The sequence below is a fragment of the Drosophila biarmipes genome, unplaced genomic scaffold (assembly GCF_025231255.1).
Source record: "Drosophila biarmipes strain raj3 unplaced genomic scaffold, RU_DBia_V1.1 ptg000004l, whole genome shotgun sequence".
Classification (NCBI taxonomy): Eukaryota; Metazoa; Arthropoda; class Insecta; order Diptera; family Drosophilidae; genus Drosophila; species Drosophila biarmipes.
Genome location: NW_026114526.1, coordinates 3,468,710 through 3,494,689, shown reverse-complemented (window position 1 = coordinate 3,494,689; position 25,980 = coordinate 3,468,710). Strand labels below are relative to the sequence as shown.

Here is a 25,980-nt window from a genome sequence, read left to right as displayed (position 1 = left end):
AATGCGCTTCAAGGACTTAAAAACCTTAAATCTAACACTTATAAAAAGTATAAAAAATCGGGTAGACCATCAGATTTTTTGAAATATGTGGTGGCTCGAACGGATTTTAGTGTTCTCAGCAGTCATTGCTATTCTATGTATCTAAATCTATGTTAATTTGAATTTTCAAACGATCTGAAATAGTTTTACAATGTTAAATGTAAGGGCTTCAACCCGATATTTAAAATCGTCGACATATTTGAGCGACCTGAGAACCGCAACTTTCGGTTTTTTACTATTTACTAATAAGATATGGTCTCAAATTTGTATCTGTCTGTGCAAATCTTGTATCTGATCAGTTTCGTACCAGACAAGTGGTTAACACTTTCATGACGTTGATCCTCACTCTCTGAATGTTTATTGCCAGAAGCCGAATCTTACTACTGATTCTCTACAACTTTTAAAATTTTTTAGGGTTTTATTGATGTTTTCGGCATTAGCTTCCGATCGATTATTACTATCCTCCTTTCTGTATATCTGGTTCGTTATTTAAATCGTTTTCTGATCTACCTATCGCACTCGTTGGCCTTCTATATGCTTCGCTTTTACTATATAAGCATATGAACAAAACAATTTTTTGATTCATAATCCTTTCATTAAAGCTCGAAGAAAACTACTATGCTCACAGAGAGCCGTTAATAATTGTGTAATTTTCTAAGGCAAATAAAGTAGTCAGGGTTACAGCTGCCGAGATAGTATCTGACAAGTTGTTTGCGTCAGACGTCTCCCAATAAAAGTTTTCAATAATACTATTTTTTTATTACTTGCTTCAATCTTTCCTAATATTAGTACTTATTGATTTAATATATTAAATTATTATATTGTATTTGTGCAGACTCTCCCAAATACAGAGTTATTAGAAAAAAAAGTTCGACTTGTTTCGGTTTCTTATATGCACTGATTTTTAATGTTGGCTTTCAAGATTGCAAAGAGAGATATGTATGTATGTATGTTCGATTTCGAGATTACAAGGAGAGAGATATGTATGTATGTACATGTGAGAGCTGCATGTATAAAAGAGCGTAAGGCGAGCTCAAAATATAAACAGACAGTGTGGGGTAATTAAGTGGAACAAGTTGGCAAAGAATTCAAATTATTAAGCAGCTTAAACAAAGGTCTTTATTTTTATAAATAATAATAATTAATTTTTGACTTATGATGACATCGAACATGATACAAGGAGTATTCAAGCATCAGGCAGGGGCGCTATCTTACAGATGGGTCTTCGAATGGTTCCATTTTTCACCTTGATATCGGCCACTATTACTTGTTCATCAGCTCCGACAAGCGTGTTGGTGATGCGACCAAGAATGCATTCCTGGGGAGGTTTATTATCCTCGTGAATTATCACCATTTTTCCAATTTTAATATTGGCATTGGGTTTGAGCCATTTGAAGCGAGCCTGAAGCGTGTGTAAATAATCACGCCTCCATAGCTCCCAGAACTGTTGCTTCAAGTACGTTATGCGCTGCCACCGCGTAAGATAGGATGGTCTGCTCTCGTCAATTGAAGGCTCCGGTACGGACATCAAAGAGGACCCAATTAGCAAGTGCACTGGGCTAAGCGCCTCTCCATCGTTTTGGGTCTTCGGAGAGGGGTGCCATTGGTCTTGAGTTTAAGATTGCCTCCGACTCGATTGCAATCGTTTGAAGCTCCTCGTACGTTAGCCCAGTGTTGCCCAAGTTATTCATCATTTGGCTCTTCATAGACTTCACTGCGGCCACCCACAAGCCGCCAAAGTGGGGAGCACGCGGAGGAATGAACTTGAACTCGAATCCTACGATGCTGCTGAACTTCTGCACATTCAATGTGGGATGCCTCTGCGACTGGCGAAGCGCTTTAAAAAGAGAATAAAATTATTAGTAGATAGATCGGAAATGAGTTCTATGTGGATTGCTTTTGACAAAAAGCATATAAACACGGCCATGTAAGTTTTATATGGCACCTTGCTTCGAATGCGGTATGATGTGGAAAATGGTTCACATAGGTCAACTCCTGTTACAAAAAAAGGTCGTTATGAATGAAAGCGATTAACTGGAAGTGATTTGTTCTATTAAACGAGACTTGTAATGGTAACAGTGTGTGCTGCGCCGTACAATCTTTCGAACGATTTCTCGGGCGTTTACAATCCAAGCCTGAAGTCGCAGGATTCCAATGAGAGCCTTTGCTCCAGCGTGCATGTGCTGCTGGTGGAGATATTCAACAAATTTCAATGTGAAGCAATGATTCTTTGGTAGAAGAACAAGAAATATGGCATCAAGTGAAATGGGCGCCTTTGCTAAGCGGCCTCCTACACGTAATAGTGTTATCAAAACGTTTGCTCCATCAGTCGCTGCTAGGAACGGGTTTTTTGAAATTCGGGTTTTAAAATCTTGTTCTCATTTAGCTGCTGAATTTCGTTGAAAAATGCTGAATATGTGATATGATGTGCTTGAACGCGTATTGCAATTCAGTTGCTGGTGTATGAATTACATCGCGCAACACAAAAGCTTTCTTGGTGACGGGTTAATAAATCTTGGAACTGCGATGGTTTGAAGATTTTGCAAATCGTCTTCTATTCGCTTCTACTGAGATTGAAGCTCAGGGGGAAGTGGATCGTCTCAGTTTAGACGATGCATACACAACTTTTGGACCAATATTTTGCATCGAATAACGACTGGTGATACGAGTCCTAGCAAATCTTACAGGTGAGCTACAAGTGAAACGATGCTCCGCTTGGTGATGACAGAGATTGTATGTAGGGTATACCTGAAACAAAACACATCTAGTTTTGGTTGCCGCGACATGCCCAATGTCTTCGTTACATCTTTGGTACCAACCTTGAATTGAAACTCTGCTCCGATACCTTCTATTTTGCTTGTGTGTCACTTTGCAAGCTCTAATACAGCCTTAGAAAGTATGCTGGTGACCTCTGCAGCCTTGAGATGAAGCTCTTCGACACTGTCTGCTCCAGTAAGGAGGTCATCGACATACATATCTTCTTTAAGTACGGCTGCTCCGATGGGAAACTGATTGGAAAAGTTATCCACAATATATTTTAAGCTCCTGATTGCTAGAAATGGTGCGCAGGACATGCCGTACGTGACGGTGTTGAGCTGAAATAATTCTAAAGGCGCAGAGGAGGATTCTCTCCAAGTTGATACATATGATCGTCTGGTGATACTTCAAACTGGCGATACATCTTGCAGACATCAGCTACAATTGATATTGCATGACGATGTAAGAAAAATGCAAGTGTTAAGATAAGATTCTGCTGGATGCTTGGCCCAATCATCAACAACTCATTCAGAGAAAGGTTCGACGAAGTTTTGCTCGATGCATCGAACACAACACGCAGCGTGGTAGTCGTGCTCTCTGATCTAAGGACTCCATGATGCGGGATTACATAAAGTGTCTTTTGAGAGTCGAAATCAGAAGCCAATTGCATGTGATTCAAATCCATGTATTCCCTCACGAATTGAACGTACATCTCTTTTAACAACAGGTTGCGGCTCAACCTCCGTTCATTTTGCAAAAACCGGGATTTGGCAATTTCAAAAGATTTACCTAACATGTGAGGATTCTTCTTAAATGGCAAGCAAACTTGGACCCGTCCAAATGTGAGAAACCTTTTGTTTGCCACAAAATGCCGTTCGCATTTCTGCTCTTCTGCGGTGAAACCTTGATCGTGCGAATCAAACTCCTCGATTAGCCAAAACCTTTCTAACGCACCTTGCAGTTCTGTAGAACTTGCCAAGTTGCATGTTACGACTTGAGATTGCGGAATACCAGAAACCAGGCAAGGAAGGCCTGGACCCAAAGAAATTTTGCCATTTGAAAGTAAATCAAAAAATTCTTGTTTGCTGATGAGTAGATCAATCCGGTAAGGCATGTAGAAGCCTGGATCTGCAAGGTCATTCTCTGAGGGTTTCCACTGTGAAGTGTCAACGAATCGATCTGGCTGATTAAGCGATATTGTTTTGGCTACAGCGATCGAATAGTTGTTGAGACCGAGAATCTCATCTGCGTTCTGACATCGCCTATGCCAGAAATGTCATACTTCTATCTCTCGAATCTGAGCTGAAGGAGCTTGGCCAACTCTTCAGAGATGAAATTTATTTCAGAGCCTGAGTCAAGCAAAGCTCTGGCTGGCTGAAATATTTCGAACTTATCCCTAATCAATACTATTGCCGTAAGAATAAGAGTACGCCTCGAATGACGCTAAAGCATTCTGCGTGGGCTTTTCCCATGACTGCTAATCAGATGTTCGTTTGACGTTGCTCTCCAAAAATTGACAATGACGGTTAAAACTGCGATAACAATCCTCCCAAGTAGGCAATACCTCGTATTTTTGAACCCGATCGTAAGATAATTTTGAATCTCCATCAATTTTAGATAAAACAAGATGAATTAGTATTGCGTTCAAAACATCTGCTTCTGTTCCTAAAGACAACAACGATTCACGCAGCGCGGAGACGGTATACAAGAAACAGCGAACAGCTGCGGGATCAGATTTTTTCATAATTTGAATATCGAATAAGCTAGAAATGTGCTCTATGAAAATCAAAACCTTTTTATTAAAGCGTACTTTTAACTTTAACAACCATGCTAGTAAAGGTAGTTATAAACTTCATGTAGTCACCATACTTCCCGTCGAATTTAGGCAGCTTTAACAAAGGCAAACGATTATGGTTCCCAGTTGCGTAATTTGCCGATGAATTAAAGAAACTTGCATCCTCTGGCCGGTTCTTCTTTGACGCCCCAATACGAGTGATGATAATTGCCTTGGTTTCTATGAGTACGTCTTCTAAATCTTGCCGGCCGTCGTCAGCCGCATCCAGCCGTTCGATCTGTGATTGAATTTGATGAATTTATTTAAAATATGATTCCAAAATTTGTTAATGGCATTCAAGGGCAGCAAGGTCGTCCTGCAGCTTTGAGATTGACTATATTTGAATTGTATTCCTTTGTTGTCATAAAGACACAAGTTAAATATCAGTAATTTTGCGAAGAGTTATTTAGCGAAAACTGGAGCAATTATTGAGTGACAAATGGCAATGCCCTTTGGTTCAGAGGGAAAAAACAAAACAGTCCGATGCTTGGGAGAGTAACTCAGTTTTTGGCTTATTTATTTTCAGACCAGCTGCAACGGTTATGGTGCGCATACCCTGTATGCAGGTATCCACGACGATCCAGTGGCGATGATTCCGGTGATCAAACGATGCTTACGGAGATCCAACGATGCCAAACACTGTCAATATTCCGATGAGCTGCACTGCCTGCCAAAATACACAAAGTATTGTCGTTGCTGGAATCTATTTTTCCGCCGAATGCAGAGGGAATGATTCTAAAAGTTTACGGTGGGACTTGCCGAATGCAGTGTCCTGTCACGGTCGCCAAAATGTGCGGACTCTGCTGAATGCTGAGTTATTAGAAAAAAAAACGTTCGACTTTTTTCGGTTTCTAATATGGACTGATTTTTAATGTTAGATTTCAAGATTACAATGAGAGATATGTATGTATGATCGATTTTGAGATTACAAAGAGAGAGATACGTATTTATGTACATGTGTGAGCTGCATGTATAAAAGAAGGTAAGGCTAATTCAAAATATAAAGATATGATTTCAGTGTGGGGTAATTAAGTAGAACAACTTGACAAAGAATTCAAATTAATAAGCAGCTTAAACAAAGTTCTTTATAAAAATAATAATAATTAAATTATTCACTTATGATGTCATCGAACAGTATTACTATTACGATTTTTGTAGTTCTCCAAATAATTAAAAACTTACAACCGGAAATTAGGGCAATCTTCGTGTCTAGTATTCTTAAAAAAAATGTTGTTTCTTTCTGGGTAAGTGCATCAAAATTAAAAATACATAATATCACGAGGTACCAGAATGTTAAGAAGCTTGGTTAGGACCAGCTGATTCGTTGTTTAGCATTCGTAGTCAGACGTGTTTTCTTTTCGCTATGAATTCTTATTTGTGCTCCGAGTGCAATGCTGAAGTTACAGCAGCGCAGCTTCGCGGTTTTGAGGCGGTTCGTTGCTCAGCGCTTTGTTGTCGTACTTTTCACAATGCATGTGTTGATCTCCCGGAGGATGCTATTAGATTATTAACAAGTATGCCGAATCGCTGTGTTGTGAGTAATGATTCATACTCCAAAATCGTTGAAGTAATGAACGAACTTCATGACCTGAAGAGTCTATACATGGATTTAAATTCAAAGTTTCTGAAGGCTTTTCCCAAATTTACCACTGACAATAGCAATGTCAGTCAGCGTAAAAAAATGGTGAAACCATTGGCTCCACCTTCTTCAATTGGTTGCCAAGCCAACCATACAGACCTGATACCCCCCGCACCAGTTTCTACTGCCGCCAGGAACCATGGAAAGAATAATAGGAACAAGAGGCAAATAGTTGGTCAAGCTCCTAATTGTGAACTTCTCGAAGTTGTGCCGAGCAATAAATTCCTTCATATTGGTAGATTCAGAGCGCACGTAAAATCTGATTCTGTGTTTGAATATGTTGCAAATAAGCTAGGTGTGGATACCGCCACCATAATTTCCAAGCCTTTAGTCAAAAATGGTGTAGATGTTGCTACACTGGAATTCGTCAATTTTAAGTTAGGAATACCTGAGCAACACTTTCAGACTGTGTTTAGTGATGCGTTCTGGCCCAATCCAATCAAGATCAGTCGATTCATCCACAGGAATAGGCCGATTGTTAATGGGAATCAAAAAACCCCCAATAATCGGCCCCTCTGGTGTCGATTTGACTACGGCGAATTTAAATCATGCAACTTATTCGCAATGTCAACGTCTGCTGGTTTCGATATCGATAACTGCTACCATTACTCTCTCATACGCCGCTCCCAGTGCACTCTTAAGTATTGGGCGCCCGTCACTCACAAATCAAAAACATTATCAGCTGGATTTTTCCTTTCTTGTTCTGCCTAACGTTCATCAAACGCTCACTGGAGAGGCGCTGTCACTAGATTCCGTTAAGATTCCCGCTCTAAGCGCTCTTTTCGGAGATGTGCACTCATCACAATCGAAGCAACAACAACATCAGCTTGAGCTGTCATTGTCTGTTTCGGACGATGATCGTCAAACGATCTTTGGAGAGCCGCTCTCATCATACTTCATCAAGATTCCTGCTCTAAGCGCGCTCGTCGGAGTTGTGCGCTTATCACAATTGAACCAACAACAACGTCAGCTGGAGTTGTCGTTATTGTGTTACGTTCGTCTAATGCTCACAAAAACCCAACGGCTAGAGCTTTCAAAATTTGCTCTGATTGATACTCGTGATCACAGTATCATTTCCTTATTACCGCGCTCTTCTCTGGCGCTACGAAATTGCTTGAATTTCTCATCGACTGCTTTGTGTGGCTCTTCCCGATGGCAGCATCAACAACAACTTTGTCCATCTGTCCCCAACTTGAATAGATATGCTCTATTAACGGCGACATTGCCATCGCTCTTAAGAACTAATTGCTCTTTACTAAAAGTATCTAGCAAACTTAGGGAATGCATCGATCCTAGTCTGCATGAAAAAATTCGTATTAAAAACACTACATTACTGAAGTCGATCTGCGGGCCTAGAACATTGGGGACGCATGAACAAATACTTCCTAGGGCATTCGACTATGATGCCTTAAATGCGAATCCGGAAATTGTTGATCGTGCTATTGTGAGTACGGCCCCACTAAAAATTTATTTTCAAAACATCTCCGGAATGCGGACAAAGGCGGAGCAAGTATACCTTGCCACATCCCAATGCGAGTTTGATGTTATAGTTTTAGTTGAAACTTGGCTCAACATAAACTTTTACTCAAATGAATTCTTCGACTCCAATTTGTACCATGTGTTCCGCAAAGACAGAGATAGCACGAAAACCCACTGTGTTAGAGGAGGTGGTGTAATTGTTGCTGTTCGCTGCAATTTGCGCTGCTTGTCAATTGGACTTCTCATTGAAGATACCCTTCTTGATCAAGTTGCGGTGTCGATAATTGTAGAATCGGAATCGCTGCAAATTATGGTGTCATTAATACCACCGAATGGTTCATATAAACTTTATAAGGCTCATCTGGAAAACATTACTGACATCTACAATAATCTGCAGGACCATCAAAATATCTGTGTGATTGGAGACTTTAATCTATCATCCCTCGCTTGGTCTCAGGATCTGGAGCATCACTCTTCACTGCCAAGCAACATATATCAACCACACGAGATTCTTTTCATCGATGATATTTTCAGTATCGGCTTAATACAAGTTAATAATATATTCAATGTAGTTCACCTATAAGCAATTGTGATATCCATCATAGACCATTGCTACTAGGTATAAACTTTTACAGTTTTGGGCCTTCAGCTGAATATTCACCTAGATTTATTTTCAATGAAACAAGCACTTGTGCCATCAGAAATGAGATCTCTGCCATTAACTGGGAGTCAGTTTAATCACATGTCAGTCGTGAGTCGTGTTATGACACATTTTTAGTTGTTATTTTAAACATCATTAAGAACAATGCTCCAGAAAGGGTCCACAATTTGTTTAAGTTGCCATGGTATACGAAAGGTTTGAAAAAGCTTAAAAATCTTCGAAATAAATTCTATAAAAGGTTTTTAGTTACACAGGATCCTGGTGATTGGAATAGATACTTGCAGCACAAACGAGAATTTGAATTTCTAAATAAATTTCTTTACAATCAGTATATAGCGAGTGTTGAGAACGGCCTAAAAAGTAATCCCAACTCTTTTTGGCGATTTATCAATTCAAAGAAAAGTGATTTTTCAGTTCCATCTGCTATGTTCCTAGGGAATTCTGTTTGCCCCTTATTTTAAAGCTAATTTTGAGCCAACAGCAGCCTGGAATGATTCTCAAACCTTAAATGCAATCACTTCTCTATTGAATTTAGGTAGCTTAACCGTGCTAGAAGAGAATATTCATAGAGCTGTGGAAGACGTGGATGTATCGTACACTCCGGACTGTGATGGGACTCCGGCCTACTTTCCACTAACGATTCTGTTTGATAAATCACTATCTAGTGGACACTTTATGGATGCAGATGGAAGGTCGCATCCGTGACTCCAATTTTAAAATCAGTGCCGAAGATTAACATTGCCAATTACAGGCCTATAGCAAAGATCAGTAATATCGCTAAACTCTCCGAACGCATTGTTTCCCATAAATGATCATTTCTTGTAAAAACATACATCAGTCAACTAAGACTAATCTTGCCGTTTTCAGCAACTATTGCATTCATGTCTTTAATATGCGATATCAGGTTGATGCTATTTACACCGATTTTGCGAAAGCCTTTGACAAAGTTAGCCACAGTGCCCTGCTGGCAAAACTGGCCCGCTTGTGTATACATTCGGCACTACTAAATTGGATAAAATCATATTTACACCATCGACTTTATAGAGTTAATATTTATGGAAAATTCTCGGATTCCTATTTGGCAACCTGTGGCCTCCCTCAGGGGAGTGCTATGGGACCTCTGCTTTTCATCATTTTCATTAATGATGTGAGGTTCTGTCTATTTTCAGAGTGTCTCCTGTATGCAGATGATTTAAAAATTTTTAAGTCTATTAAATTAGCGAAAGACTCACAATTGGTTCAACATGACTTAGTTTCCTTGAGCTCTTGGTGTAGCCAAAACTCGCTTCCTCTTAACATAAGCAAGTGCTTCTATGTCACTTACAGTAAATCCGCATACAATATCGTCACATCTTATAATATCAATGGTCAACCTCTACAACTGCGGCAGGAATCCTTGGATCTAGGAGTGTTGTTTGACTCAAAATTTAAGTTTGCACCACACTTCAATTACATCATGCCCAGGGCCTATGCTATGTTTGGATTTGTGAAACGGAACGCATCGCTATTCACGGATCCCTACACTAGACTTGCGCATTATTTTGCATTTGTCCGATCTAAACTAGAATATGCGTCTCTTATTTGGAATCCCTTCACTACCACTCATGGAAACAGAATAGAACGTCTACAGAAAGTTTTTAAAATTCGCGTTGTTGCCGCTAAGGTTTTTAGACCCTAACCCTTTATACCGCCAGCAATGTAGGCTTGATCACCTACCATCCCTTGAGCATCGTAGAAGTATCCTCGCCATTTGCTTCATCTCTGATTTGTTGGATGGTACTATTGACTGTCCAGAACTGCTATCGAAAGTTGGTTTTCACGCCCCGCCTAGCCAACTTCGGAATTTTGATCCCTTTTCCCTCGAGCTGAGGCGGACAAATTATTCCAAAAACGAGCCCCTCTATAGGGCCTTATATGAGTCTAACGCACTTCCAATTGAAACGTAATTGGACTACTTCTCAAGTAAATCAAATCTTAAGCATAGGTTAGTCAATTATTTTGTAAATTTTAGTACGTAAGATAAGTTGTTGAAATATTCAAGTAGCCAGTAAAGGAATTCCGTTGGCGAAATGAAATAAATAAATTTTAGATAAAACAAGATGAACTAGTATTGCGTTCATAACATCTCCTTCTGTTCCTAACGACAATAACGATTCACGCAGAGCGGAGACGGTATTCAAGATACAGCGAAGAGTTGCGGGATCAGATCTTTTCAAAATTTGAATATCGAATAAGCTAGAAATATGCTCTATGAAAATCAAAACTTTTTTATCGTAGCGTTCCTTTAACTCCTTTATCGCCTTTGGATAATTGATTTCGGATATTTGAAAGGGGGCCACAACACTCAGCGCCGGGCCAGACAAACAGCTAAGCAAGTAGTTAAATTCGTCAACAGCTGATATTGAAGCGTCATCATGTACCATGCTAGTAAAGGCAGTGATAAACTTCATGTAGTCACCATACTTCCCGTCGAACTTAGGCAGCTTTAACGAAGGCAAACGATTATGATGCCCAGTTGCGCAATTTTCCGATGAATTAAAGAAACTTGCATCCTCTGGTCGGTCCTTCTTTGACGCCACAATACGAGTGATGATAATTGCCTTGGTTTCTATGAGTACGTCCTCTAAATATTGCCGGCCGTCGTCAGCCGCATCCAGCAGAGGGAATAAATAATAATGCAGAGGGAATGATCAAAATGTGCGGACTCTGATAAATGCAGAGTTTTTAGAAAAAAAACGTTCGACTTGTTTCGGTTTCTAGTATGCACTGATTTTTAATGTTCGATTTAAAGATTACAAAGAGAGATATGTATGACAAGAGAGAGATATGTATGTATGTACATGTGTTAGCTGCATGTATAAAAGAGGGTAAGTCGAATTCAAAACATAAACATATGATTTCAGTGTGGGGTAATTAAGTAGAACAAATTGGCAAAGAATTCAAATTATTAAGCAGCTTAAATAAAGTTCTTTATAAAAATAATAAAAAAAATAATTATTGACTTATGATGTCATCGAACAGTATTACTATTACGATTTTTTTAGTTCTCCAAATAATTAAAAAATTACAAGCGGAAATTAGGGCACTCTTCGTGTCCAGTATTCTTAAAAAAATGTTTTTTTTCGGGTTAGTGTATCAAAATTAAAAATGCATACTGTAGCAAATCACGAGGTACCAGAATGTCAAGAAGCTTGGTTAGGACCAGCTGAGGGTTCCAGGGGGTTCGCGAATTTGCATGCTCCCTCCTGTTCCCTGAGCAAAGATTGACGCCCCCGGGTGGACTCCTTGGTTTTTAGCCTTTATCTAGACTTCGGATTTGCGGATTCTGGAATGTTTGCAAATCACCAAGAGTTACAAACCAAGTACACAAAATTTGCGTTTCCCAACAAGAAGCGCATTGGCATCACACGTTGGGAGCATTTGCATATATTGTTGGAGGCGCGTCTTTACGCGCTCATCCTCTGCAACCTAAACGCCCGCACAGTCGGCATATATTGTTGTGGGTTTGGTTGTGCCGCCTCCCATGTTTCAATCATGAATGATGGTCTTAAAGTGTTTTAACGGAGTCTGAGACCTCCGATTTTTTTTTCACAAAGCGTGGTGTCCCCTAAGAGTCGGTCCTTAAGTAATTATTGTTTTCGATGTGAATGATTTGGAAGATCATTCACATCTTGTCTAAATTTAATGTGCAGATGTGTGCTCACGACATACAAATGTATTTGAGTCGTCCCTATAGCTGTATATCTGAATTTATTGATGTTATTGATAGTAAACTTAAACTAGTTAGCAATTGGGAAAAGAATAACGAAATTCAAATAAATCCAAAAAAATATAATTGTCCGACTTTTTTGGTGTCCCCTAAGAGTCGGTCCTTAACTAATTATTGTTTTCGATGTTAATGATCTTCCAAATCTCTTGGCTAAATTTAATGTGCAGATGTGTGCTGACGACATACAAATGTATTTTAGTCGTCCCTATAGCTGTATATCTGAATTTATTGATGGTATTGATAGTAAACTTAAACTAGTTAGCAATTGGGAAAAGAATAACAAAATTCAAATAAATCCAAAAAAATATAATTGTTTCTTTTATTTTTTAAAAATAAATAAGCGCATCAATTCAAAGGTTTAGGGATAATACTGAAGTCAAGCAATTTGTGTTCAACCCTATTAATTATATGTTTGGTAAGACTTACTATTATCAACTACGTCAATTAAAACTGATCTAAAATAGCTACGTACACATTGAAAAAAGTCGAAAACAATCCCATCTTTATTATACTGCTTTGAAACATTTGGAAACATAACAATATTAATCTACAATTTTTCAATTTTGAGTAATGCAAAATATATTTTTGGACTAGACTGTTCTTAATCAGTCAAGTCAACGACACTTTTTCTTCTCCACAAAATATTTGCGAACGAGGAACAGAAATACTTGTTTTGTTCAATAACTATATAACCATACTCCCAACTAGAAACCTCTACTCCTCCAGCGAAAATCACTTATTTTCATCGGACGTTAACTTTGTAATAATTTACCACACAGTTTAAAGAATTAAAGAAGTGATAGAAAGTTTCGAAAAGAATTCTTATTAAAGTTAAAGCTAACCCACAACCACGACTAATAAAGTAATTTTTGCATTGCATTGGCACTTACTTATATTAGGAATAACCTAAAAAAAAGGGGAAGGTCGAAAAACTTATTATTTTATTTATTAATCACATTGTTAGAATTGAGTCCACAAAGGGTAGGCAATGTTGTTTATTTATTTTAAATTAATACATTGAAATGGCATTCTATTAGCTATCCTATTTAGAAATTAAAGCGTGTTTAGTTGTGACGCCGTGTCAAAAAAGATCTACACTGCCGACATAGTAAAGGGGTTTTTTGGGAGTAGTTAAACGACTGAAGTTTATAAGCTTATAATGTTTACACTTCGCGATTGTTCATTGAATTAACTTTTATGAAAGGGGGTCGCAATGGACAGAAAAGAAAAAGGTTATAAAGTTGCTCCGGTTTCAAGTTTTGTAGACTTGCTTGAAGTCTTGACCTTGGTATTCAGTCGGCAGGGTTATCAGCTGTGTGGATGAACGAAGCACTGCTACATATGCCGCCAGCCAATGCGATACATATTTTGTTCAGGACTCTGGATCTAGAATTCCCTTGTACTCTTAGCGATAAAAACAAAGATAAAGAATAAGACATACGGATGCAATTGATTACCAAGGGAAAAACCACTGAAGCGCTTTTGACTGCCAGATAATGTGCAACTGCAATCGGTTTGAAGAACAAACAAATTATTTTAACTTCGCAAATAAGAATAGTCTAAATTCTTTAGCAGGCCAGCGCAGTATAATACTTAAAATGAAACTTCCAAAATTTAACGGCAACTTCCCCGAATTTATTATTTACCTTGGTTTACGAATTGCTCTTCAATGTCGAAAAATTTAATTATTTGCTATCCTATTTAGAAATGAAAGCGTGTTTAGTTGTGACGCCGTGTCAAAAATGATCTACACGGCCGACATAGTAAGGGGGTTTCTTGGGAGTAGTTAAACGACTGAAGTTTATAAGCTTATAATGTTTACACTTCACGATTGTTCATTGAATTAACTTTTATGAAAGGGGGGTCGCAATGTACAATGTACGATGTAATGTTGTTCCGGTTTCAAGTTCTGTAGACTTGCCTGAAGTTTTGACCTTGGTGAAGAATCTAGAATTCCCTTGTACTTGTAGCGACAAAAACAAAGATAAAGAATAAGACATACGGATGCAATTGATTACCAAGGGAAAAACCACTGAAGCGCTTTGGCCAGATTTGGTTTTCAAGGTTAAAACTAGAACGAGTGAATCCTCTTTACGATGAAGACTGGTAATTCTACAGAATTTTCATTGTGATGATGGCAGTCGATCGTCCATGATAAGTACTTATTCGTTGATTTAAAATTCGGCCCTGTCTAGTTATTTTCGGCTTCTTTGTGTCTAAAACTCATGGATCAAATTTTAATGAGACAGAAATTGCTCAAAATTGGATTTTGAGGAAGTCGTCTGGGATTGGCGTTAGCGGACAAAGTGGCAGAGAGTTTAGGCAGGCTTCAATCCTGATAAGCGAGTTACTCGTAATTTTGCTTGTGACTGCCGACAACCTTTGTTAGGTGCTGCTTGACGGACATGACACTAGCCTCCAAAATTAGGGGAGTACGGAGAAGTAAATTGACATGTCAGGCAAGTAGCGTGGTCATGATCAGCTTGTTAATAACTACACGTTTTGAAATGTTTCTCGGCAACCAACACGCAAATTAGATGGAAGTGTTTCGATGAGAGTCCGATAACCGCTTCTAGATGAACTGCCTTCGAAGCTAAGGAGACGAAAAGAGCGGTATATCCTTAGTAGGTACTTGTTCCACGGAGCCGTGCTGCCTTGATTAACCGGATTGTCTTTCATTTGGAATCCAGAACTTGTACCTCATGGGGGCCAGAATAAGATGAGCGCTTGTAAAGAAATGATGCGGCGGTAAGATGATTGGATGCTTGCGATGACCGCGAACGATGCGTCTTCAAGAAAAGGAGTGAGATTATGATGCTCTTAGGAGGCAGATGATTTTCTGCGAGGACCGAGTGGATGTCGAATTGAATGGTTTCGGCTTGTACTATTTTACGACTCAGCGAAGTGCATTGTCCAGTTCCTCCGGGGACAACTGATTGTAAGACAAAAGCGCAGTATCAATTCGATTTAGCGTCACTTGTGAACAGCAGTGTTTATTTTTGTGCTCCGAGTTTTTTTCAGTGATTTTGTGCGAGTGTTCAGTGTATATTTATTTACAAAGATTAGCCTAACAATTGCGCTAGTAATTTTAAATATATCTCCCAGTAAACGGGTACGTGTTAATAGTATTTATATATATTTTAATGTTCTCAACAGTCATTGCTATTCGTCCCTATAGCTGTATATCTTGTTGATGTTATTGATAGTAAACTAAAACTAGTTAGCAACTAGGAAAAGAATAACCGGCGATTATTACTCAAGGCAGAGAACCGAGACTACCGAGCGCCCTATAGGACAGAGAGACCTTGGGAACAGAACGACCCACTGAGACCCCAGGGGAGAAGGCAAACAAACTCGGGGAAATCTTCGAGATTGTAAAGCGGAATCTGGAGAGAGCCTCCCAGGATCAGGCTAGGCATTACAGCTTAAGGAGGAGACAATGGACACCAGCGGTGGGAGACATCGTGTGGGCCAAGGAACATCATTTGTCAAAGGCGACCGAGGGGTTCGCAGCAAAGTTGGATACGACGGACCTTACCAGTTCACGGATTTTGCGTCACCAGTAATCTGCAAAATACGGCATGTGAACGCAAAAAAAGAGAGGAGCATCCACGTGAGCGAGCTGAAACAACAACACGGAAGGAACCCAAGGATAGCTCCAAGGACTCTCAAAGGACACAGATAAAAATCGAAGGATTCTCTAGAAGGCACTACGATATAATCATATACAGTACAAGGAACACGTCAAAGATTTGATTAGGACTGGCAGCAGCAGTCGAAGGAAGGAGGATGTCGGCGCAGCTAAGAGAGCTGTACCGAAAGAGGCCAAGCATCACGGAGATGGGCATCATGCCCAGACGAGGAGACGGGATCGCGGGCCGGATCGGGGTCCAAACCAGGAGAGTCTGAAAGAGCACTCATGGTCAACAAAGGATACCTGCCAACAGAAAATAATCTGATGAGCACATACAAGGAGTCGAGTGGTAGATCAGAGTACTTACGTAGTGGCAAGGACAAGTGGAAACGTCGGGCTGAGGGGTACAAAAAAACTAAACTCCGGCCGACAGGTGCACGGGCATAAACAATTTGCAAAATCACCATACAACAGGGAAGGGGCTATACGCAGGACGACCGGCGCTGTGAAAACGTAACAAGGTTGAAAGCGTTGAGGGAACGTCGAGTGAGCATCGAGGGAGCACCGAGGGAACCGGAACGAGATGCGCCATGACTCAATGGCTAGGATATACAAGGGAACGCCGGAGAGTGGGAGCTCTAATTTTCTTAAATCCTTCCCGAAGTAAGGGGGGAATGTGAGGAATTAAATAACTCCACACAAATCCCAGCAGCAGATGGCCGGCCGCTCATGGGGTAGCGGCGAATTCGCGTAGTGGCGGCGCGGCGAAGAGCGATGGGAGAACGAGAGAGTTTGGAGATCGAGGACGGAGAACTACAGAGTATGGAGATCGAGGACGGAGAACGAGAGAGTTTGGAGATCGAGGACAGAGAACGTGAGAGTTTGGAGAAAATGAGAGTTTGGAGAACTTGGGAGTTTGGAGAGCAAGAGAGTTTGGAGACAAGGGAGTTTGAAGAGCAAGATAGTTTGGAGACAAGGGAGTTTGGATAGCGAGAGAGTTTGGATAGCAAGAGGGTTCGGAGACCAAGAGAGTTTGGAGAAAGAGAGAGCGGGGACTTGGCGGGCGAAGCGAGAGTGCCGTGTTTAAAAGAGAGTAACGGGACGCCGCCGGACTTTGGACGCGGCCGTGAACTTTGGACCGAGAAAAAAGGTGCCACTCTCGGCAGCGGTGCGGCACACAAACATGCCACATGCGTCACTGGAATAAGCGGGACGGCAGCATTAGGCTGGACGTCTGCAGGAAGCAGTGTGTGAAGGATAAGAGAGTCAAACAGGAGCCATGGACTTTGGACCCGGTGTGGAGAGTTTCGGCGGGCCGTGTGCAAAAGGGAAATAACGGTTCCCAGAGGCCCTATATAAACCCGCAGGGCGCAGGCAGGAGGATTATTCAGTCGAGAGCAGTCAGTGAAGAGCGAGCAGAGAGTCGAGAGCATCAGTCGTGTACGATCATCAAGAGTTAAGACAAGCAGTCGAATGAACACCAACCAAGCAAACTACGAAGGAGCCACACCAGGGCGAGTCGTCGGAAGCAGCGCCGTGAGAGCCTACAAGGAGCAAGATTGTCACGTCGAGACGTTCGGGATTGGGATTACTAGGAATCTCCGAACTGAGACACAGATGGCTGAGGTCTAAGGAGGCAAAGCAATTTTAAATTCTGATATATCCAATAGATCAGTAATAATAAGAGGGTTTTTGTTCATGTTTATAAATTTCCTGTATGTCTTCATTGTTTAGAATTTTTATGTTGAAAACATCTATTTTTATATATACAGAGGGTATAATGATTTCAGTCAGAATTTTGCAACGCAGTGAAGGAGACGTTTCCGACCCTATAAAGAATATATATTCTTGATCAGCGTCACAAGACTAGTCGATCTAGCCATGTCCGTCTGTCCGTCCGATTGTCCGTCCGTCCGTCTGTCCGTCCGTTTCTACGCAAACTTGTCTCTCAGTTTGAAAGCTATCGGGCTGAAACTTTCCCAAAAGTCTTCTTTCTATTGCAGGTAGTATATAAGTCGGAACCATCCGGATCGGACAACTATATCTTATAGCTCCCATAGGAACTATCGGGGAAAAAATTAAAAAAAATATATATCTTTCGTGATTTTTAAAATATCCCTTTCTAAGCTTGGATATAACATTTTTAAATTAGTTATGAATTTCAAATTAAATTTTATCAAAATCGGACGACTATATCATATCGCTCCCATAGGAACAATAACGAACGAAAAATTAGTGGTAAAATAATATTGAAAAGTTATATCTTCGGTGTTTTTTAACTTAAAACCTCATACGCTAGGAAATAACATTTTTTATTTGGCTTTGAATTTCGAATTAAATTTTATCAAAATTGGACGCCTATATCATAAAGCTACCATAGGAACGATCGGAAAATTAATAGGAAAACATGAATTAAAAATTATATCTTTCGTGTTTTTTAACATATAACTTTATTTGCTTAAAAATAACATTTTATAATTAGTTCTGAATTTCGAATTAAATTTTATTAAAATCGGACGACTATATCATATAGCTGTCATAGGAACAATCGGATAATTGATGGGAAATAATATGAAACAAATTATAGCTTTGGGGCTTTTAACATATTAATATATAAACCATTATCGTTATATTTTTAAGAATTTGGAATTCAATTTAATAAAATTATTGATTATTCTTTATAACTGCAAGGGTATATAAACTTTTGCTTACCGAAGTTAACTTCCTTTCATGTTTTCAATAGGTTGTAGTCAACAAGTAAATCTGAGTCTGGCCCATCTATTTCATAAAAAGTATACCGCGTATCAAAAATAGTTATCATATGATAAAAATTAATTATTGAATATCCATTCTCTGTGGAGACTCTTTTACAAATTGGTAGTTAATTTTTGTTTAAATGAATTCATGTTTTAATATAAGAAGAAGTTTCCCCCGTATCAATTAATATCTCTAATTTTTTATTTATTTTATTATCCTGTCTTATTATGTAGGGTATGCCTACTTCTGAGTTTGCCCTAAAAAAAAGGGTCCTTTTCAATGTTGTTCAAGCTCATAGTCTTGTTCCATAGTCAGTTCCTGTTTTTACTCTTTTATTTTGAGGTTGCTCCTGTTATGTGTTTTGTATTTCGATTCTTTTAAATTGAATACACTTAAGTCCTGTTCTAAAATATGTATAGGTCGCTTCTGACTAAAAACAAAATCTAGTCTTGCCATCATGGCGTCAAAATTCAATACGGTTCCATTATGAGTTAAAGCATCATTGGCAATGCCTATAATTTTATTTCAAAGAATAGATAGTGACGAAAAGTATTTTTCACTTCCCCTTTGTATTGTCCCATTGCTATTTCCGCCGATTCTCTCCAGCTAACATAACTATCTTTTTCGCCTTTATATTCTCGAACCGACTTAATGATTTCAAAAGAAGTATCGCCTTTTACGTTTGAATCAACAGCTTCCACCTTGAATTCCTCAATCTTCTATATACTGTGATTTAATTGTGTCTTTAAACTCGCAATTTCATTCCTCAAAAAACTCAATTCAATTATAACTATTTGTGCTATTAAATCGCTTACATTTACAACGAATTAACAAATTCTGAACGTTATGACTGTCTAAAAATTCTGTTTCAAAAGTAATATCTTTATAAAAACTTAAATTAGTTATATGAAATAAATCCGCGTATGATTCATAAATTAGAACTTCATTGATATCCTTGTAAAGAAAGAAATCATGGTTTGTGTAATCCACAATTTCGGATTTGGTTGTAGCTACCAGCAATAATAAGTACATTATTGAATTCATTATCTGGCATCTAAGAGAATTTGCTTAAAAATTTAATATTATCTTTATGAATCGTACCGTTTCTGTTATTAATATTAACTTTATAAGGATGATTTTCCTTAACTTTTTTTTTTCCTAACAATTAAGGAGTTTTATCGTGTTTGTTGTTATTAAATAATATAGATTTAAATTGGGAGGAAGTAAAACTTGGTTCGCTAATGTGAATTGTTGCAGAATCTCTGAAACTTTGTTTTCTATATTTAATTTATTTGGGATTTCTTTTACGACTAAAAATTTTGAATATGAATCTATACAAGTGATGAATATAAGATTTTGGGCGTAATAAATGTCAATATGCAAACTTTCACCTTCTTTATCCGGAATAGGTGCTTGACCGATCGGAATTTGCAGTGGATGTCTGTTATATTTGTTCTGATTGCAGTTTGTGCAATTCTTAACAAACTCCTTTAGTTTTTGATATAAGTTGCCCTATAATAAAGCCGGGTATATTGATTATAATTTTCATCAAGCCGTCTGTGGGCTCGACAATCTGTCTTCAGCGTTTTCTACGTCTTGGACAAATGTTCTAGAAAATGAATATTTATTTATAAAATTATCTTTTAGTGGTTTTTTAATTATATAGAGGTCTTCTAAGCTACAATGAATTCAGATTGTTATATTAGGTGAAAGAGAGTTATTAAATTTTCCGGAGTGTCATACTCTATTATATGTGCTTAAACTGGTTTAAGTGTTTTCGGGTTTCTTGTATAACATTCTCAAAACTACTTTCTTCTGAATGCTGAGTGTTTTAATCTGAGACCGACTCGATACTTTCTGTTAAGTTATTAATTTGTATCCTAGATAATGCATCTGCAACAACATTTGTTGCCCCTGGCTTATAAATCGTAGCGTATAATTGTTAAGTTTTTGTGAGAGTTTTTGTTATGAAAGTCATTGGTTTTCCTTCCTGAGAAAGAACCGCACCAATAGCCAAATCAGACGCATCGGCGGTTAAAATACATTTTTTTATTATAATCGGGTTGAACTAACTCTACTTGTGCGGTTAAATTATTTTTGAGCTCGTTGAAAGCTCTTACAGCTGGCTCATTTTGGCCTTCTAAATATTTCGTTAACGGTTTAGCAATTTTGTCGTAATTTTCTGTAGTATCCTGTAAGGCCAAGGAAGCTTCTAAGCTCTCGAATATTTTTAGGGATTGGATATTTTACGATTGTGGAAATTTTTTCGGGATCGGTTTTGATCACATTGTGGGAAATAACGTAACCGAGAAAGTTTGTTTCCAATTTGAAGAACTTTGATTTTTAAATCGAAATTTTCATGTTTGCATTCAGCAAAATGTTAATTAGAACAATTCAATATTTATAATGCTGCTCAATTGTTTTTGAGAAAATAATAATGTCATCCATATAGACATGACACGTTTTTCCAACTTGTTCTCTGAAAATATCATCCATCGCTCTTTGGAATATTCTAGGGACGTTTCTTAACCCAAATGGCATTCTCAGGAATTCGTATGTTCCATTATTTATTGAGAATGAGGTTTTTTGAATGTCTGTTTCATTCATGAGAATTTGGTGGAACCCTTATTCCAAATCAATTGTGGAAAAGTATTTAGCCTTTCCGAGGTTTGACAAAATTACGAAAGGATCCTGCATTGGATATCTATCCGGTATGGTGTTTTCGTTAAGTTTCTTATAATCTATTACTAGTTTTGGAGTTCCATCTTCGTTAAAACCCTTTTTTGTTACGACTAATACTGGGGAATTATAAGGGCTACTGCTTGGCCTTATAATTTCTTCTTTAAGCATTCTGGTGATTTCAGAATTTACAAAATCTAAAGCTGATTGAGCATAAGGGTATTGCTTACTATAAATAGCCCTATCGTTTTCGGTATTTATTTCATCCCTTACATCAGTCTTAAAAGAAATCTGCATATTTATTTTGGAATGTTCTTATTTAATAATATTTATAATTTTGTCCTCCAAATCTTTTCTTTGATATGAGGATGAATTCTGTATATTGTTAATTTTTTGGTTATCGGATACTTCTACGACGGCGCATTCAGGATTTTTGTATCTCAAACTTTTATTTTTGTCGGATATTCCGACGACGGCGCTTTCACGATTTTTATATCCCAAACTTTATTTTTGTCGTATAATTCAACGACGGCGTGTTCAGGATTTATGTTTCCCAAACTAAATTCACTTTGATTTCCCTCTTATGGTTCGGATCTGATTTGAGGCTTTAGTTCAAAATATTTTTTTATTTTTAATTCTTTTAATGGAAGAATGGAAGTCTTTAAAATATTACCGTTATCGTAATTTAGTTTTTCCTTCTTTCCATTATACTTTATTACCTCTTTTGCTGTATCAATTACAGCTCCGATTTTTATACCCTTGCAGAGGGTATAATAATTTCAGTCAGAAGTTTGCAACGCAGTGAAGGAGACGTTTCCGACCCCATGAAGTATATATCGGACAGATCGGACAACTGTATCTTACAGCTCCCATAGGTACTATCGGGGAAAAAATTTAAAAAAAAATGATATCTTTGGTGTTTTTTAACGTATTCCTTTCTAAGCTAAGCTACGAATTTCAAAATCAATTTTATCAAAATCGGACGACATTTGCAATTCGCAATTCGCGATTTTTCCATTGAGTTTTACCGTTGAAATCCTTTGCGAGGGACATCACTTCACTTCCCAGGGTAATTACTTCAGAAATTCGTAATTTTTTTAACGAGAAAAACTTGGAAACTTTAAAATCTAGAACAGTCAAACTTGGCATGGAAATTCCTGGGTTTTCTGCGCAGCGCAAGTGTTTCCGCGAAAATCTGTAGCTTCTACAGTTTTTATGATAGAAACAAAATTTTAACTGAAATGTGCTTGTCTCATCAATACCTATCGACTGACCTAAAAAAAATGTGCCACGCCCACGCCGCTCCCTTTTGCTCTCTTAAGCTGAGTGTTCTTCATTGTTTTGATTTTTATCATTGGTTCTATTCAGACGTAAATTATTACCCTGATTGAAGTTGTCAGTTTTATTATATGAGTCATATGAAGTTATTGGATTTTCGTTAAAGCGGCGTTGAGAAGAGTTAAACCAATAAACGAATGGAAAGCAACCTCAATTGGTTGCTTTCTATTCTTGAACTCTGGCTAATACGTTTGACAAGTCAGGAAGACTAAGGAAAAATGGTGGAAATTGGTTGTCTATGAAGTTTGTTTCTGAAGATATGGGATTTTTTTCGCGTAAGTCATCATGGTTTTATTAATTAAGAGGGTTAACTTCTTGTTAAACATATTATAAAAGTCCATTGCTGAGAATTTCTTTTTTGTACAGACGTTTAGTTGTTGTTCAATTATGTGAATAGGTCGCTTGACGCTAAAGACAAAATCGAGCCAACAGAATTGCGTCAAAATTTAAAACCGTTCAATGACTTGTTAAGGCATCATTGCCCTTTCCTGTTATTTTATTTCTTAAAATGGATAGTGCTACAAAACATCTGCGACTTTTACGAACGTATAATCCCATAGTAGTTTTGGCGGCTTACCGCCAGGCGACATAATTTTCTAAATTAAGCTCTATATTAACTCTTGAGTCTCAAAGGGTACGTAGTTTTTTGTGTAGTCTTGTAAAGGTATTACGTTACTAGTGATCAATGGAAAAATTAAGTCTGTAGTTAATTTTTGTTCGGGTGTTTGTCTGTTAGAGCGTTGGCTTACCCCCGAAAATCCTAGCATCCAGGTGGATGGGATTAATCACACTGGCCCCAACAGATCAAATTTTTCAAAGTTTTAGTCTTGATATGAAATTTTTCTGGTTTTTGATGTATGACTCGAAACAACCAGACGATTACTGTAGATTTTCATTTCTTCGTGTATATTGGGTTGCCCATATTCGACGGACCCATCTGACGACGCCATAACTTTTGACAGAGATGCCAGATCGCTTAATGACATACCGCGTTTGAAGCGTCAGTCCAAGCAGATTTTTACCATGGAACAATACACGCCACGCGAGCGCTCTGAAATAGTTGAAATTTACATTCAACAGAACAAGTCAATTGTAAAAACTCAACGTGCTTTTAAAAAATTAAAAAATGTGAAAAGTGCGCCTTCTAAGAACACCATTAAGCGTTTATACGAAAAATTTACGACTGGTGAGGCTCTTTCTAATCCGAAGAGGCCAAATAAAAGTCGACCAAGGCGATCGGACGAGAATATCGCTGCCGTACGAGCCAGTGTTGAGATGTCCCCAAGAACATCCCAAAAACGCCGTTCTCAGCAGTTGGGCATGGCTCGGTCCACTTTACAACGGATTATTCGCGTTGATTTGCATTTGTTCCCGTATAAAATTCAATTGACGCAAAGATTGTTGCTTACGGACAAGCCTCGTCGATTGAAATGGGCCCAAAGAGTCATCGAAATGGCCGAAGATGACGATCAATTTTGGAACAAAATTATCATGTCCGATGAAGCCCATTTCACATTGAATGGGACTGTAAATAAGCAAAATTGCCGTATTTACGCCACTGAAAATCCTGAGAAGATTCAAGAAGTGCCTCTTCATGACGAAAAAGTCACAGTTTGGTGCGGCGTTAGTTCGAAAACGGTCATTGGGCCGTTTTTCTTCCAAAATGAAAATCGCCATGCTGTTACCATCAACCAGGAGCGTTATCGCGAAAGCGTATGAGGCAGTTCTGGTTTCAACAAGACGGCGCTCCACCGCACACAAGTCGCATAACAATCGATTTTCTGAAGAAATTGTTTCCGGGCCGTTTGATGTCGAAAAGTGGTGATTTGGACTGGCCACCGCGTTCGCCCGATTTGACGCCGCCTGACTTCTTCTTGTGGGGATATTTGAAGTCAAAGGTTTACGTTAACAAGCCAAGGACCCTAGAAGAGCTCAAGGACAACATTCGTGAAGAAATAGCCGCTATTCCGGCCGAAATGTTGGCGAAAACGATGGAAAATGCTGCAAAAAGGGCACAATACGCTATCAACGCCAGAGGCGGCCATTTGAAAGATATCATATTCAAAAATTGATGTAAACAAATCTACTTGGAACAAATTAAATGATTAAGATTGCCAACCGCCAAATTTTTATTTTTTTCTTTGATTTTTTTAAAAAGAACATGGGTCCGTCGAATATGGGCAACCCTACACTCCGTCCACAGTGATTTTGGTATTTGTTTTCTATCTTTTTTAAATATATTTTTTTATTTTTAATTTTATTTTTTTTGGAAATATTTTTTTGTTTTATATTTTGTTGCTTTACCTTTTCCCGTCCATGATATTATGGATGGCTTTTTAGAATTATCGCTACAGCGATCCTTTGTTCGATTCAGACCCGTCTGAAGTCATGGTATGTAGAATTAACGCTCTAGTTGTACCTGAAGACCGATATTATCCAACAATGGAATGGACAATAGTTTCTTCAACTAAAATGATATGTTTTCGTAAATGTGACTATATTAATTGTACCGACATTGAAAGTGCCCCTGAACATTTCTTTATAGTGTTAAATACTTTTTTAATAAATGAGTTCCTGATAGGTTTTTTTCAAGCCTAAACAGGTCTCCTTGGTTTACCAATGCGCTTCAAAGGCTTAAAAACCTAAAATCAAACACTTATAAAAAGTATAAAAAATCGGGTAAGCCAGCAGATTTGTCGAAATAAGTGGTGACTTGATCGGATTTTAATGTTCTCAAATAGATCTCTCTAAATAGATATAAATTTTAATTTTCAAATGATCCGAAAAAGTTTTACAACTTTGTTAATGTCAAACGCAAGTCATCGGCATTGCCTTCATCGGTACGTCTAATTTCAATGGAAGCATCGAAGAATTCTGAACTTGCTGATTCATTTGCTGAGTTTTTTTTTCAAACTACCTACAGCTCGACAGCTTGGCCTAATTCTAACTACCCTAATAATTTAAATAGGGCGAATTGTACTTTTGCTTAATTTGTACATAGATCGTATAACAATGCTTGGTACTATTCATACGAAAATCGTATAAGAGGTAATATTGATCCTGTAGAACTTGTAAACCGGCCAACTTTAAATATTCCTATTCGGCAAACACGAAATTATTATCAGTCGCCATTGAAAGCGACTACGAAGGTTTTTCGGCGGTTTTAAATGTTTTTTGTATGAGTTTTTTTTTTTTAAGTACAAGCATAATCACAAGCGTTGGATTCTAAAGAAAATTTAGACTATTATTTTGTTAGCGAGAAAAAGAAATCGCGGTGTAGATTTCAAGGGAAAAAAATCAACAGTTTTTTTTAATTGATTTCATCGCCTAGAAAATGTGGAAACATTTACCCATATGGCGGTAAGAAACGCCTATTTCTTCCAGCATGTTTGTT

The 25,980-nt window shown here is 38.2% G+C and overlaps 1 protein-coding gene across 2 annotated transcripts; it reads right to left on the bottom strand.

Annotated features, from left to right (window-relative positions):
- Nucleotides 1–1,132: 1,132 nt before the first annotated feature.
- Nucleotides 1,133–23,949, bottom strand: LOC108030270 (uncharacterized). 2 transcript variants are annotated; one of them, XM_017103480.2, is made up of 2 exons: nt 23,336–23,949; nt 1,133–1,876 (listed from the first exon to the last, which is right to left on the bottom strand). In XM_017103480.2, the coding sequence occupies exon 2, from the start codon at nt 1,565–1,567 to the stop codon at nt 1,226–1,228; it is 342 nt and encodes a 113-aa protein (XP_016958969.1). In that variant the 5' UTR covers nt 1,568–1,876; nt 23,336–23,949; the 3' UTR covers nt 1,133–1,225. The 2 variants fall into 2 exon arrangements, with proteins under 2 accessions (XP_016958969.1, XP_050745630.1); XM_050889673.1 differs by lacking the exon at nt 1,133–1,876 and adding an exon at nt 4,574–4,868.
- Nucleotides 23,950–25,980: the final 2,031 nt, after the last annotated feature.

Bases quoted from the DNA above. Each gene is read 5' to 3' on its own strand.
- LOC108030270 (XM_017103480.2), bottom strand. From the start codon at position 1,567: ATGTCCGTACCGGAGCCTTCAATTGACGAGAGCAGACCATCCTATCTT.